Source organism: Leptonotus elevatus, chromosome 17, assembly GCF_054856555.1.
Source record: "Leptonotus elevatus isolate MCC_2025b chromosome 17, RoL_Lele_1.0, whole genome shotgun sequence".
Classification (NCBI taxonomy): domain Eukaryota; kingdom Metazoa; phylum Chordata; class Actinopteri; order Syngnathiformes; family Syngnathidae; genus Leptonotus; species Leptonotus elevatus.
This window is the reverse complement of record NC_141255.1, coordinates 16,853,448-16,871,001: the sequence shown is the minus strand read 5'-3', so window position 1 is coordinate 16,871,001 and position 17,554 is coordinate 16,853,448. Positions and strand designations below refer to the sequence as shown.

General features: G+C 39.7%; 1 protein-coding gene across 2 annotated transcripts in view; it reads left to right on the top strand.

Moving 5' to 3' along the window:
- The window catches only part of tafa5a (TAFA chemokine like family member 5a), a 144,996-nt gene that overhangs the window by 85,596 nt on the left and 41,846 nt on the right, over nt 1-17,554 (top strand). For both annotated transcript variants that reach the window (XM_086060190.1, XM_086060191.1), the window contains exon 2: nt 8,539-8,688. In XM_086060190.1, the coding sequence (XP_085916316.1) occupies nt 8,539-8,688 (150 nt within the window). The remainder of the gene's footprint in view (nt 1-8,538; nt 8,689-17,554) is intronic.

Below are 17,554 nucleotides of genomic sequence, written 5' to 3'. Positions count from 1 at the left end.
AAAAAATGAGAAAAATGGCACTCACACATGTGGACTGACCAAAATAATGAATTTTTGAAAATACATGTGAAATTTGCCAAATTGTGACTAATACACACACACACACACGCGCGCGCACGCACCCCCGCACCCCCCCCCCCCCCCCACACACACACACGCACACACACACTGATTATAACTTATAATGGGCATTACTTCAAGTTAGATGTATGACATCAAGATACGACTAATGCAGTGTTTGGATGTTTAAAAACAAAACAAACAGGATTGACAGCGTCGGAGCCAAATGCTCCTCGCTCATTTTTGAGCAGCTGCGGTAGCAGTGCAGGAGTGATGCAGCATCTTGGCTTGGGCTCATGCCTCACGTTTACACGCTCACACTGCGCTCCTCCCCCAGCACAACAGATGCCAACTACATCAAGCTGTCATGTAGTGTTTTTGGGTTAAGTGGAGATTATTTGGGGAAGGCATTTTGTTAGTGTGCCTTTTGACAGGAAGATGTGTTTACACATGTCCATATGTTACAAATTCATCATACAGTCATGCTGAACACACACAAGCTGCAGCAACATATGTAACAATTTAGTAAGATTTTGCATAAAAAAGGAAAATCCTCTAATTTCTGCAAAATTCCTCTTTTTTTGATTGACTGGAAGTATAAAGTCGTATCATCCAGTCAGTCTTCAAAACTGAACTAAGCCTTAGCTATAACTTTACAAAGTAAACAACTTTTAAAACGGCATCAGAATAAACATTACCTTTCACGGTTAGTGCTAAATAAGACTAATTTATTATTCACACTTCCTTCCCTTTGTAATCAGAAAACGTCCACCTTAATGTTATTTAATGATGCCTTTAATCACCGGGCTGCACTTTTGTGCTGGATTTTAAAGAATTAAAATCCCCACCAACCACTTGTTTTATAAACGTCGAAGCACTTGATGGAACGCGTTATTCCTCCAACAAGAAACTTTAGTTGCGCTCTCTATCAGGATCTCCTGGGCAGCAGAATACGACTGTTTGTGAAAAATGAATGCACGAGTGTCCTGAGATGACGTGCTGAGACCTTTGGGCCAAATGGGAGGCGCGGTGAAAACAAATGCTCTGCCGCCGCGCTGCCCATTTGTCACAAAGGCCGGCCTATGACAGAGCAATTGTAATGTGCTGAGGAGTGGGAGGCGAAATAATAAGGCATCGGGGTATGTCAATAACATTACGTTGTATTACGCCACGCGCGCTGCCACATGAATCCATCTTCTGCTACCGTCGCCGCGTTCATTTCACTCTAGGGTGGCCACACATACATTTTAATCAGCCATTTGGCCGGCCAAGCTGACAACTGCTCGACAAACTGAAGCTGATAAGCCTGATGATAAATCATAGCCGTGCTGCTCGCAGCTTTGGATTCATTTCTGAGCGCGCTTGCCAATTTCGGATGGTTTCCACCATTCACATCGGCCTGCAGTGCATCTTACTTCGATGCTTTGTTTGACTTTTAGGTTGCAACTTGGCTGTAGTTGAAAACCCTTCTGGGGAATGTTAGTTTTAAAACGTAAGAAATATATCTGACGCCAGCTTTATCGCTGGATAGGGACGGATGTGCGCTCAAGTTCACCTAAGTAGACCTCTTAAAAAGTTTGATTCCTCGCCGCATTTCTCTACGGCATTACCCATGCTAGAAATTGATATCCCAGAAGGAGAGGAATTTCAGTTTGATTTAAGTGGATAAAATTGAATAGTCATCTCGAAGGGGCCATTTTGCGTATCAGTGGAAAGGGGCTTGATTTGTTGAATTTGTCACGTGAAGAATCTCCTACCCGCTCTGAGGCACACTCTCCCGAGCCCTCTCTTTTTATTTTTTTTACATGGTGTTCCAACAACAAAATGTTTCAGTCCTTATCTTGTGATAAGGGCATAGTTCCTGTTCTGCAGCTGCAAGAGCATGAGTCATGCTTTCCGACTCTAAATGAGTAAATATGGGATAACCTATGTACATTTATTCTAGCAATCCTACAGCAAAATCCTAAAACATCAGTAAAAGTGGTGGAATAATACGTTACAAAACGGCTTCATATTAGGATTCAAATTAAAATACTCTTGATAAAATGAAACATGTGAACATACCTTTTGGACATTTAGGCAACATAATTCCAGATGACACTGCCCATGTCTTGTAGGTCTACAGACATGTCTGTATCTATTACAGTACTTTATACATCTGTCTATGCTCGGAACATATAATGACAGGCAGAATGCCTTTTTACTCCCACCACATCTCATCATTATTTCAGTATATTCACTTTTTGTGCCATTTTTGTTCGGAGATGTGCTGTGACATTTTTCTCACATAAAATATGTGCCTGGCCTCAACCAAAGTTGAGAAGCACAGCTCACTACAATAACATGATCTCTCACCTTGGCCTTTCAGCACACCCACTGGTTCCAAATCTTTTTAATAGCTCTTTTTGTTTTGCTCTTGTTGTTTGTTTTGAAGTGAAAAATCGCCTCTCATGAGCTTCAGTGTCTCTGGCCATCCTTAAATCTTTCCACCCAGGGCCACCATCAGCTTGAGATTTCATCATTACTTTGATTTATTTCCAAATGCGAGTGACACAAACATGTCACGATGAGCACGTTTTGGCGGATATAACAAAAAAAAAGAACAATAAAAAGTGCATTCCGAGTAGGGCTCGGCAATACGGCCTTAAAATAAAATGTTACATTTTCCTAACATCAGTCAGATTTACGATTTCAATTTTTTTCCTGACAACTGTTTGAGTTATTTTCCGTATGTATGATCATTCTGATGCTTTTCTCCCAAATTCTGTTTTTGTATAACTCCACTTTATTGATCAACAGGTGTGAGTGTTTCGATGGAAAACTGCCCACCTCTGCAAATACCCCATATAATTAAAATACAATCACTGATGAGTGACATGTTCACAGCATGCCGAGGCAAGATATCCTCTTGGCCCTTGAGTGCTCTGAACCAATGGCAGGGCAGCTTTTTCATGTTGGAAAAAAAACAACAACCTACTAGGTATCAATACAGAAAAAAAGTTTGATTTCATTTATTTTGTTAAATTGTATTTTTAATTTAAATGTAGTCATTTGCAATCACAATAATATTACAGGGTAAACCTGTTGAATGGTAACTCAATAATTCCTTTCATTTAGGTACAATCCTGCGGGGGAGAAGCGCACTTGACTTAAGAAAAAATAACGGAGCGCAACACACAATATGCTGTGATGTGAGTGCATGACTACGGCTTGTAATGTTGCAAATGTAAGGACGGATTAAGCATATCTATGTGCGGTCTGATAATCTTACGACAAATATTTAATTCCCTGCGCAATAAAGCGGCACCTTCATCAATAAGGTCATTGTCAAAAGGACATTTACGCTATAGACTATAGGCGTATTTACGCAAAACCTCGCCGCAGCGGACTTTATGAATGAGGAAATTAAATGTCAGAATGCGGCTGAAGGGAGGCGGGGAAAGAGAAAACTTCAAGGTTCATTGTGAAAAACCTGCAACCGACCAGGTTTGGTTCATGGAACATGTTACTACGGTAACTGACCGAGAGCTTGAATTGCCTTTTTTTATGAAACAGGCTAGAGTTACCGCTTTTCCTTTGGTTTCAAATACCCCCCTTTCAAAAACGGAAGACGCAGAGTTTCCCACATTTCAGGGTTTCTTGACCCAGAGTTCTCACTAAACCTGCTTTGTGAAATAGACCCCTGATGAAAAACTTTGTTTTTCTCCCAAGAATGGCATTTGTAAATGTTTTCATTTGTGTATATTTTGGGTTATCAAATTTCATGGTGAAAGGAGGACATGTTATTGCTGTCAAATGTCAAAATGGATGAAATTTGACAATATGCAAGGCTTAATATCAAAGCTCTAGCAGTGGGGGACAAAGCATGCTGCGTTGATCTTTTTACTGACTATAATGCAATTGTGTACTTTTTACACAAGTACACACATGCATATACTGCCTATATTGGCCCGAATACATTTGTTTTTCTTCCCTTATAGAAGCACTCACGGAGGACATAGTGCATTGCAGCATTAAGAGGATATTAATTTAGCTTTGTTGACAGCCGGAGCTGTGACAGCGCCAGCGCAAGGCCCCTCGCTGATGAGACGTGGGCAAGTAATGAGCTCCTGCGACTCAACAAAGACGAACAACACAGGCGCCGCTACTTGAGATGTCACCGCGGCCTTTGAGCTCGTCGACTTGACGCATCGCCCCAAATGCGGGCACAAAAGACATCCAAACAGTCTGTTGAGTATCTATGGAGGAGATGCAAAGGGAAAGGGTAGTGGCGTAGACGGGCGACGAGTGGGAGGCAATGATGGTGGGTGTACTCGGGAAGCAGGAAGTTAAACGCACGCGTACGTGAAACCATCGGCATCCACACAGGAGTTTATATGACAAGTCATTATCCGCCATCAGCCTGAGAAGGCAGAGCAGTTGCAACACGGAGGCGGAGAGGAAAGTTAAGTGAACAGGATGGCATGATGGAGGCAAGAGGGGGCCGATGAAGGTGGAAATGGCGTCTTGATCTCCCAAGACATGACACGTCTGATTTTGTTGACATGCATTATTGAACAAAGCGATCTGGTGTTCAGTCGCACTGGATCTCTTCACAAGTCTTTTTCTTCTTCTATGCAGTCGTATTTATAGACTGTCACGTCCTACATGCGCTCATCTGTTTAAAGCTACCTGCTGGGACACACAATGGCTATATGCGCTGCAAAGAACTGTGTGACCATTTGTTGGAATTCCTTAAATATCATGTAGCAGGGCTGGGCAATTATGGGAAAAATTATAAGGACCCGAGCATCTAATTATCCACAAATAATTTTTGAGACCCTAAACATAAATAAATACACACGTCAGGCCTGGTGAAAAAATGTGAAGTTGCTATACATGAGTACAAAAATTGGGTGTGTAGCGCCCCCACAGAGGTTTAACTCATTCACTGCCTTTGACAAGTACACTTGTCACTTACATTTTTTTCAACAAGGCTAGATGGGGGACAATCTGATTATGCTCCACTGTAAATGTCAAACCTGGAAACAACTTTACTTACTGATGCACAATCACCAGTAGATAACATCATTGTGCAAGCTACATTTTTCTAATGTCGATTATAAAAGAATGGAACAAGGCAAAAAGGAGAGAGTCTATGCTGTTATTTGTCAGATTCGGTTTACTGTATATATAATTATTGAACATAATATTGTATGGGTATTTAACATTTTTAACTTTTCTTAAATGTTTAGCAAAGAATGAGTTTTTAACGGAACTCCGTCCCAGTATGTATGACCGAGGGTGGCATGAGACGAAAAAAATAAATAAAAAAATACTTTGCTAGCCATAGCCTAAAATGAACAAAAAGTGAGGTATGAGTATCAGAATGTCCAAACAATATTTTCTTTCACCAGCAAAAAATAAAGTTGATGTCTATTTTTTTTCCATTCTTTACTCATCGGCAGTAGAACACGAGCTGCTTTTTGTGAGAAAAAAAACAACAAATGCTAATATGTTATTGCTTTTGTGCCACCTCAAAATATCAAACAACAAAAGGCCCTTTGATGGCAAAATAAGATATTTACAGATAGACAAGTTAAGTTAGAAACACGCTGAGTCACTGCAGGGCTTGAGTTGAACGTCAGTGGCTCTTTTTTTTTTCTTTTTTTTTACATTCCTCATTCACTCCTGAAATACGTTATCCTTTCTCACCATTTTACACACACTTTCTACTATTTACCACCACACACGTTTTAAAGGGATACTTGACTCATTGAGCCATTTTCAGCAGTAAACAGTTAATATTTTGTCCAGAATGAATTTGATAACTTTATTTTTTTTTGGTACTATTAATACCTTTAAAAACGAATTTTCCACTTGCTGTCGATTGAAGATGACATCACCTGTGCTGAAGAAGTAGGTAACGACCAATCATGGCTCACCTGTCGTTTGGGTTTTGTCAACAAATTGAGCCAAGATTGGTTATTACCTACTTCCTCAGCACAGGTGATGTCATCTTCAGTCGACAGCTAGTGAAAAAATTAGCATTTAAAGGTATTAATTGTTCACAAAAAAATAATTAAGTTATCACATTCATTTTGGACAAAATATTAACGTTTTACTGCTGAAAATAACTCAATGAGTCAAGTATCCCTTTAACAATTCACCAGTAAAAAAGGCTTCATAACAACCAAAAACTTTGAGCTAATCAACACCAAAGAAAACAAAAATCTTGTTTTTAAACGAGGATGGAAGAATTGGAGCTTATCTGACTTCATCCCATGTTGTCCCCCCCCCCAAAAAAAAATAAAAAATAAAAAAACACCAATACAACAAAATCAAACGCACACTTATCGCTCCCTGCAACGTGCTTTCCCCCGAGACAACAACAAAGGAATCATTTCATCTCTTCCTTATTTTACTGTTCAAACTTTCTTACAAGCTATTACTGAATGTTTATTTATTTCAATCGTCCATGGTTTTAAGAATGCAGTAGTGAAAATTGCAATAAAACCATAGGCACTTAAATCTTAACTAGTGCCATTAAAAGTAGCCTCATTTAAGAAACTTTGCACTTTAGATGGACACGGTCACGCTGTTGGTTGCCACTACCTCCGTGCGCATGAATCCTGATGGATCCTCATTACCCCAGGTGTGACCTCTCGCAACTCAGTTCATTAAGCCGAGCGGCCGAGTGTCGGCGACTCAAGTCCAGATTTAATCAGGACTTCCGTTCTCTTGCCAATCACAATTAGGTCCCGATAAGCCTCTCCTGCCTTGGGCCTTGGGGCTTCCATACACAGGCAAAGGTTAATTTGTGAGCAGCAAGGGCCCGGCTACAGAGCCAAAGGTCACCTGATTGAATACATGGAGTGTGTCGATGTGTGTGTGCGCGCGATGGGGGGGCTCCAGTGCAATTACAAAGTTCATCAGTATTCATGCGTTTCCTTCATGGCTAATGGCTGCATATTACCTTCAAAGACATGTTCCTGATTGGACGTAGCTATGGAAAGTCATTTGAGCGTTTATTCCATATCCTTGATATCTATCTTAATTTAAGGTGTACCAGGACCTCTTAGTCCTCACCTGTAAGACAATTCAGCACTTTAGCAGAAGGACTTTTTCCACTATTAGTGATGACACGCAAGATCTAATTCACCATATCACAGTGCTTAGGATATCAAATAGATCCTTAAAAAAATAAAAATAAAACTTTACACAGTGTGCTACTAGTATGCAATCACACACTACTAGTGTGTGACTACACACATTCCTGTAACATTTAGGTCATTTTTACACACAGGGGAAGACAAGTTGCATACATAATTAGCAGCAAAACTCTGCACTAGTTACTAGATATGTATGCCTAATTTTCAAACTGTGCAGAATTATGCATGCCAAAAGTTGGGTGAGGACAACTTTGGCATCCTGAATGACTGCACGCTACTAGTACTTCAAGTGAAGCCTTAGTTAACTAGTAGACTTTTATGATGTCACCAATAATAGCACACAGTCGTCAACTACTCCAAAATTTGCCTCACTCGTAGCGTAGTAGTAGTTGTCCTATTAGTATGCCACAGTTGTCCCACCACAACTTTGTTGACAGTTCAACTAGTTCTGCTTAGTTGACATATGCAATCCAAGCGAAATACCAGATGTTAACTAGAATAATTTTATATCACTTGTAGGAATTCTGCATATGTCAAATAGTGCACTGTTTTGCCTCACTAGTAACACGTATAGCATGGCAAGTTGTTTCTGCATGCTACTAGTACTACTAGTGATCTTATAAAATTTGACGAGTTAACGTTTAACTCTTTCCTTGGGTTATTGGTAGATGCACAGTTTTGCCTAAGTACTAGTAGCAATATTAGTGTTCTAAGTGAAGTGTGAAATGTTAACTAGTAGAATTTTGTTGCATGACAACTTGCATATTTTATGCATACTAGTTGGACAGCATGTTCCTGCAGTGGCCTGTGAGGCAAGTGTGCATTACTTGACTGTGTAGCACTTGTACTACTAGCAACAAAATATAGATCTTAAAGAATTTTATCATGTCACTAGTATTACTAGTAACAGACACTCAGATGTCAATTACAGTACAGTTTCACCTCATAAGTTACAAGTTGTTTTCCGACTAGTGTTCAGGAATGTCATACATGAATGTCCTAGCTGCATGTCGTTGTGCACAAGTAGTGTTGAATTGCATACTCAGCATTTATTTGCTTTCCTTAATATCTAGCTTAAAGTCCAAGATCTTCTTGGGCTACTAGTGTGCTCTAGTCATTCTTCTAGTACAATGAATGGTTTTACTAGTAGCTGGGTAAGTGACTTTCCACGTATAACATCTACTAGCGCCTTGCGTAGACTTCCGAACAGTCACGGTGCTGTGACAGAAGGTGTCACGGCATCGTGGCTGAGCAGATTGCTGGATCTTGCCCCGCGTACGCTTCCGTGTGTCTGACCTCGCTCCCTGCCGTGTATTGTCATTCGCAGGCCAGCTGGCAGCGGGGACATGTGAAATTGTGACGCTGGACAGGGACAGCAGCCAACCGCGGCGAACCATCGCCAGGCAGACGGCCCGCTGCGCCTGCAAGAAGGGCCAGATCGCGGGAACCACGAGAGCCAGACCCGCCTGCGTGGACGGTAAGGCTTCCAGCACGCACACGTGTTTGTCCTGATGCACACATCAGAACCTTGAGTCACGTTATCAGTCCTCGGGCTGGTGACGTTTGGCTTAATTTTGACTTTTGGTGGATCACCTTCAAACGGAACGGTCTTTAGGATGCAACAAAATCTTGCACCATTTTTCTTTTCTTAAAAAAAATGTGGCTGCAGGCTACCAGATGGGTAATGTTTCATGGCATAATGACAAGAGATGTGCAGTTGCTTGTTTCATTCCAACACAGTATATATATATATATATATATATGTGTGTGTGTGTGTGTGTGTGTTTCCCACACCATGTTAAAAGTTGGGCGGGCCACCCAAGTAAATTGGCCACCACCCAAGTAGATTTCAAGAAAATTTTATAAAAATATATATTTTTTAAAACATATAACACGCCGTCACTCACTTGTGGATCATGAGGTTACAGGAGACGCAAGTAGCAGGATTGAGAACACCCTCGGAGTTGCGTCCCTCCCCCACCCAAAATCCCCCCTCCACCCCCGGAGTCCTTCCACCCAAGTTGAAATCTGTGGGAAACACTCGATATATATATATATATATATATATATATATATATATATATATATATATATATATGTTAGGGGTGTCAGGTGATTATATTTCAATAATCGTAATTAATCGCATGACTTCAATCGTTAACTCATGCTTAATCAAAAATTGTATATCTTTATATCGTTCTAAACATTAAAATATACACAAAAATATTTTTTTCCAAGTTTTCATACTCTTGTTAATATAAATGTGGAAAGAAATGTTAAACTCATAGAAATGTGGCTGCCTCTTTTAGTCATTGATACAATAATTTCATAACAAAGTTAAAAACAAGTATATTGATTTGTGTTGAGGTCATTTTTCTGCCACTAGATGGCATAATTGCATTTGTAAGACGTTGGTGACAGCTCAGTGCATTTTTTTTTCATATTAAGAGCGATCTAATCTTTACCGTGACATAACTTGTGAAATTCTGCACATTTTTAAAATTGTAAAATACAACTTGACCCCAGTCCCCACAAGAATATGCATTATTATTACATTTATTACTGCAAAATTTTGTCGTTGACGTGTCTGCTGCATTGTAACTGGAACTACTCCAGTACAGGCATTCCAAATAAGGGCCGGTCATCGCGCGTAAAAAAAATTGTGGCATTACAGGAACTTCAAATTAACAAAAATTGAACGCACTAATTTTGTTTATATATATATATATATATATATATTAGGGGTGTCAAAATTTGTGTGTTAATTTTTAAAAATAAATAAAAAAATATGCCTTCTCATTGCTTTCATTGCATTCATTCATAAATTGCGATGTTGATTTGAATTATTTGTTTAAGCCTAATAGAAAAGGTTTAAAAAAATGTTTTGTATGATGTTTTAATGTGGAAGGTCCAAAAAAATGTATTTATCAAACGTGTGGGGGCATCAGTGGCTCACGCAGCAGGAAGTAATGTTTGCGTCTGTCTCGGCTAATGCATTCAGAAACCCCTCCAATTGACCACAGCTGCAAAGCTTTTAAGAACAGTGTCAAATGACTTTTTCCTGCTACAATGTCATGTCAAAGAGGTCAAAGAAGAGCAATTTATTCCGACACCCATCTTGATTGAGATTGTTGTAGTAGTAGAAACCAACCAGAAACATTTTTTGGTGGCCTCCAGTTACAACCTTAGATAAATCCTCCATCAAATTGTTCCTTCTAGACAAATAGTGAGCTAAAGTGGTTGCTATCCTTAATGCCTCATTTAACGTTTTTTTACCTTCTGAAAGCTTTTTACAATCCATTGTGTTATTTTGCGTTGCACCCTCCTCTTTTTGGAAAGTTTCCTGAAAGCTTAAGTGGTTTATTTCTACTAAGCAATGCCCCGACATGGAAGGAAGACATTTTGCAGACATTTACATGCTAGTTGTTCTAGGGCATTGGAGGAGTATCAAGTTTAAAATATCACTACAGTTGTAATTTTAAGGGAAGGAGTATTTAGTGATGATATAATTCCAAGGCTAATAGTGGGGCAGTCCTCAAAAGAAACACGTATTAGCTAAAGGCAAAGTAAGAAGAATTTAAAACTTAATCTTATCTCACTTTTCCTAGTTGTAAGGATAACTCATTCTTTGCACATGTAAAGTTACTGAAGTACAAGTCAAACAAACATTCATCACAACTAAGTACAAACTTGTCTAATGAAACTGTGAGTCAGCTTTTTTTTTGTGTGCAACACTTCCCTCAGCAAGAAAGCAGTGGGTTGAATTTAATCTCTTCTTGTCATTGTTGCTATTCTTACATTGATGAATCAGTGTTTCTACATTCTACTTCCTCGTATTGATCGAGCCACTTGTCCAGAATAGGAAAAACATCGAACGTATGCATATATTGCAGACATAAAACCGAACTTTGTGTGCATATTTTGTGAGGATGGTTGTAATTTACAATTTCCCTCTCTACGATATTGCCTCCGGTCGAAATAAAACTTTATTGCAGGTTATATTTCAAAACCCCAAGGCTTGCTATTATTGCCATGCAAATATGCTTATCTGTGCAAGTGCAGTCTTATTCGTTCCGAGTTGGAAAGTGAGAGAGAACGAGTGCTAGCACCAATGACCCTAAATGCCGCAAATGGGAATTCAATCAGTTCTAATCCACTGGAGTCCTTGAGGTCCGCCTTTGCCGACAACCTCTCGTCTGTGTCCTTCATGCCTCCATGTACAGACGCACCGGTCATTTTGGGATAATCCATAGACCGTATACAGGCTCTTGCCGTTTCCAGGTCAATCTGTCTTAATGTCAACGAAGAGTCATGCCATTGAAATGGCAATTGAGTTTTTTTGTTTTTTTTCATAAACCCGTCCTCATTTTGTCCTTGTTTCTGAAGACGCCGTCACATATCCGCAATTTCCTACTCTCGATTCTTTTTATCTCTGCGCTAGCTTGATGACTTTTGAGCAGAGATGTAACAAAGGAAGCTGTGAAGATTCAGGGAGAGGATGTGGCGCCTTTATTATGCCTCAATGCTCGTTAGCGAAATGTGCAGTTTTATCCAGCAGTCACTTGTCAGCTGCATGTTTGAGCACAAAAAAAAAACAAAAGCAGAATGGTGTCATCCATTAAGCAAGGTCTTGTGTAAACAAACAAGCGGCCTGATGGAAAGCACTGTTGTAACGTCGGAGCTGTTGGCGGAGCGTCTATGGAGCGTTTTCAACATGTTGAATCGACATTTGATCACTCTGATTGGCTGTTAGTTGGCAAATCAGCACTCAGAGATAGAACAGGAAGTGATAAACACTAAGCGATGGAAAGTGTTTATAATTTCGCTCATTTTGCACATTATTACCCTTCGCATTCAGACTTATAATGTGTGTGTGGACAGAAGATTGAGAAGATAGTTCAAGAGAGGCCGGCATTGTATGACATTACCGTTAATTGTATGTCGATCAAGTGATGAAAGCCATGGCAAGATATGGAGACAAAACTTGATATACCAGTTAGGATTTACCTTTATATTACACAATACTCTGTAAGAGCCTGAGGGTGGGTTAGGGTGAGTGAAAACGAAATAGATTATGATTACGCTTTAATATCCTGTCCCTGTAAATAGCCTTACCGTTGCCTTTTTTCAAACAATGAGAAATAATGACTACTGCCGCCGTTGGTGTGGAGGGAAATTACTTCTCATGCATGCACAGAAGGTACTTTACTCATTGCCTCGCAGCCATTTTGACTGAAGCAACCCCCTTTGCTCCCGGCTGTTTTACTGGATTTTGATTAGAGTCTCTTCTTTCATCAGGGGGAAAAAAAAAGTATATATGTATCTGTTTCCGTTTTGCAGCAATTAGCATTAAAATATAGTTAAGTTTCATCATTATTCAAAAATCTGTTGAAAACACTGGGAAAAAGATCTTGTTGCAACAAGGCCCTGGTTGAGCTCTTATACTCTGCTGCCACCTTCTGGCCGTTTTTTGTAATAACTACCATTGCTTTAAGCGACCTCTTCAGGTCAGAGGCTGCATCAAAGCCTTTTGTATGTTATTGCAAAAATCGTGACGTGACTGACATGGTCTTTAACAGTCAATGAAGGCCTCTTTGACCTGTTTTCCTGATACTTATTTTATTTCTTAAAAGGGATGGAATTTCAACCTGGTAAATTCATTCCAAAATACACATGGTGATATTCCGACATAGGTAACATGGCCATTGTGGAAGTAGCTAAGTAATTCACTTTTCACAGCTCATTTGCTGGTGAAATAGATAACATGCTACAGAGCTGATGTTAGCTAACAGGCTAGCCATTGTGTTTTGCAAAATTACCCCAAGACAACCAACCAAACGTTTTACTGTACATCTGAGAAAGTATCTTGCACAAACCCAGTGATGAAGTTTTGGTTCTTAGTCCGTCACTTTAGAAGTGAACATTGCCTTTTCTTAACCTCTGTCTACGCCACAGGTTCTGTTCAAATCACTTATGTATATATTTTTAGAATTTTTAATGGTACAAGCCTAAAGACAAGAAGTTTCTGTCATGGTTTTCAGCTCGAGTCTGTGGTAGTCACTTGCCTTCTGCCACCCGGAAGCACCCGGGCACCAATTGTTCCGTTGCCTGAATGACAAGATTACAGATTAATTGGACCTTCTGCCATGTAACGGAAGCATTTTATTGTTCTTCCTGTCAGTATACGTCACTATGCATAGACAATGAGACATTATTATTAGAACACAATGTGCCTTGGCAAAGTGGCTGGGAATCACTGTCTTCCAAACCAACCACCACCATGTTAAAAGCGTTGAGTGTTCCAAAGTGTCTTAACATTCAGAAGGAACTAAGGAATCAATCAATGAATCTATAATTGATACACTCTTTTGATACACTCTTTTGGTTCAAAGACTTTTGCTCCAGTGAGTGGACGACTGCATGCTAATTTCCATGCAAATGCTAATTTGCATTAAACAGTATTACAAGCTGGAAAGTGTGATCCTCATCTCTGGCATGTTATCCGTGAATCAGGTGGCGATAGAAACAACAGCATGCGTCAGACGGACTCTCTCTGGGCTTTTAGACATTACCAGAGCTGCAATCATACTACATAAAGCCACTAGCTTGATTTGATCCTGGGCGGGCAGGAGGGGCCAAGGGGGGTCTGTTGGGGAAACATGTCATGTCAGCTCTAGCAGCCAGTTAGCAAGCTAACCGCTACCACGGAACTATCCTCCGGAGTGAGCAGGACTAGAAAAAGATGGTGTGATGGTGAATGTGTAATGCAAAGAAGCACGCCCTATCTGCTTTTTTTTTCTATGTCTCTTGACCCCATTTTTTAATCGTCCCTCTCACGTTGTGCTTTACATTCACGTGGAAAGTGATGGCCGGGGGCTGTGGTCTTGTCGAAGGAGGTGCAAGGGGGCAGGCAGATGGGTCCCGCAGCCCCGAGGTGGCCCCCTTCCCAAATCACATGGCGCTTTTTTTATTTATCCAATCACACCCAAGTCACACAAACCTCCCTTGTGTGCCTCCTCAATATCTTGTCGTCTTCTTGGAAATCTCCCTTTTATAATTCCAGGTTGCTATTATATCCAAACTAGAGGAATGAGATAATCTTTCATTTGCAGTATGATTGCATTTCCCTCTTTGAAATGCACGCTCGATTGCTTTCTGGTGTTGGCGTGCATGATTTGCTTTAATCCGCGTCTGCTTTTCTTTCCATCCTTATAATTAATCATCGAGCAAAAACAGCTTTTACCGCCCCTCCAATTTGCCACCAATATGTTATAAAATGAAGCAATCTCGCTCTTATTATATCAGAGTGTGGTTGTTTGCGTGTTTGCCATTTAATGTTGAAAGGAAGGCGCTATTTGCTGTAAAACTAGATCATAAAACAAGCATAAAGCGGAGGTAACATTATGACATTAGGGAGAAAGTCAGTTCATTTTAGGCTGCAAATGAATGACTTTAAAATATGGAGAGTAAAACATCCCTTACACTGAATGGGGGCCGTTTCTGCTGAAAATCATGCTGTTTGTCGATGACTAATCGGTAAAATGAGTTGTTATAGAAACAGCAAAGCAATAACCAGAGTGGACTTTAGGCTTTAGCTGTTTGTGGATTTCTACGCTGCAAATGGCGACCAATCCAGAGTGTAACCAGAGGTCAAATGCGAGAGCACATGAATGGGCAATTGACGCCAGTGGACCTCGATTAATTTAGGAAAATACAAATGTTTACTGTAGCGGGGCAGTTTTAAGTTGTAGAAATAGTGTTCACCACTAGATGGCAGACATCACCAACCCGAAGGCTCGACTTCTCCACCAAGCCAAGACTAAACTAGGTCAAGAAAATTGTGTCTTTCAGGTGGAGCAGATTGCATGTTCACCCATTTTAAACACAAACTTATCCGCCTTGTGTCCTTAGAGACACTATCATCCATCAAATATTTCAAATTCAGTCACCGTTAGAACACCCAACTCCAAAGTACACAGATAACAACTGTTTTGTTTTCACAAAAACTGTCCACGGTACTTTTGAAACACATGAGTCGTTACTAAATGTGTACCCACGCTTGTCACACTTAATAGTGATAAACACCTATGGTGCCTTAATTGGCAAGACTCACAGTATCTGGCTATTTTCATTTGTATTATTTTATAATTTTTATAAGTAGATGTTTTACATATGTTTGAATATACACAGGATAGTCGTACAATGGTCCAATTAAAAACAAAAAAACAACTGACATGTCCTTAAAATGAATTTTTTGTCATGCATGTAAGTGTGCACTCCTATGTCCACCCCGTAGCGCTGATGAAAAATGTTGCCCATCCATGCTATAGAAAACGGATGGATTGATAATAAACTGTATATATTAAGGTGGAACGCTGTGTTTGTATAAATCCTCAGCTATAACAATTGCTCCTGTGATGGACATTTTCCTCTAAAAAAGTAAATATTGCGTTTGTCAAAGTCTTTTTCACGATTCATATTCATGAGGTAAACATTTTGAAAGCTTATTTGACAGTCACTTCTTTTATTTGTTAAAAACAAACCGGAGACATACGGAATGTTAAAGAGTCTGGAAAAATAACTTGTTGTACTCCTGTTTGTTGGAATAATTAATTATTGAGTAAGCATGTAGCAGAGTTTGGAAGTGGCTTTGAGAGAGAATGGGAGAACAAACCAAGCTCCCAAATGAGCATCTCCATTTCCTTTTTCCATTTGTTTGCATTGTGCTAATATAAATGCAGATCTTTCTGTCCCTGTAGAGTGGCTGCTATGAAAATAGTTTCTTTGTGGATTTACACAGACGCAAAGAGAAACACGGAGCTGGTTTGTGTTTTGGATTATGACAAGCATGAAAATATAACAAAAGGATGCTTGTGTTTCCCCCCATAGGCTGAGGAGCTGCGTGGTGCACATTAGCATAGAAATAACGCAGTGTCGTTTATTGTAACGTTCCTATCTATGAACCGTCTGTCGATTCCTCCCTGCAGAATTCCATAATATGCAAGTTCACATTTCACACTTGTTTGCCATTAACCTGCACTGCAAATAACAACGTGCTTGTATTGAACATTGCTCACATTGCATTGGACTGGCATTATCCTCATATCCTTCCTGGCCAGACTCTCTCTCTCTTTCTCTCTCTCTCTGCCTCCATAAATCCACCAGGTGATGAAGTGGACGCAGGTGCTCGGTTACGTCACAAGGTTATTGTTGCCCCGTGGTGGAGTAGATCGTCGCCTGTGTGCATTTTATTTTCATTAATCCATCTCAAAACTCCCTGAATATTCCAGCAGACACTTTTTCCGCTCTTTTTGACTCCTTGACGGCCCTATTGTTACCTAAGCCGCTGCGTGCGTGGCGGGTAATTTATGCATGAAGAGAAGCACGCTGATTGAATGCAAAGTCACCTCGGTGAAGTTTAACCCCGCTCACGAGTGTCCATGAAGAGTCATGTGTTTCCTTGCTAGATTGACTCCACGTGTCGTGATGTCAGCCTTTTAAATGAGCCATCAGGTTCTCGTGTTGAAGCGTTACAGCTGCACTGTTTCGCTGTTTATCATCCTTCATCTGTCATGTACGCTTAATGAAAATGCACATAAAGCACTGCCTGTAAGATATTTAACAAAAATGCTTTTATGTACAAAGAAAAAAAAAAGAGTATCAAGGTACTTTTTATTGTATGGTATGGAGTGTCCTAGTGTTTGTCTCACATTTCTGAAGTTCTGGGTTCAAATCTCTGCCTTCCTGCATTTCATTTGCATGTTGTCATGGTGCTTGTGTGAGTTTTATCCGAGTACTCGGGCTTCCTCACACATTCTGAAAACATGCCTGTTCATTTTAGTAAAGCAAATTAAAGTTTGGCAGTGGTAATACTCTCTTGAGTGGAAAAAAATAATATAATAATAAATATGTACATTTGTTAAGTTGGGCTCAAGCAGAAAATCCGCGACGAGATGAAGAACAGAGACTGAGTTCAACTTTTCTTTTGGAAAAGGTCATTTCTTTAATTCTTTTAAATGCCTGCTGCCCCATTTTCTTGGTTTTTAATGTCCTTTCAAACAGGGTGTGTTTTACAAGTTTTCACAAAATAATTCTACCAGTTTTTTATTTTATTTATTTTTTTGTTCTTAATAAAGAGCTCAGTATTGTTCATTCGGAAATGTCATCATCATTGCTCTTTATTTTTTATTTTTTTATTTTTTATTTTTTATATATATATATATATATATATATATATATATATATATATATATATTTTTTTTTTGTATGTGGGTCAGAATGTGTATGTGCGTGCGTGCGTGTGTGCGTGCGTGCGTGGGTGTATTTGTTAGCTCATCAAAAAC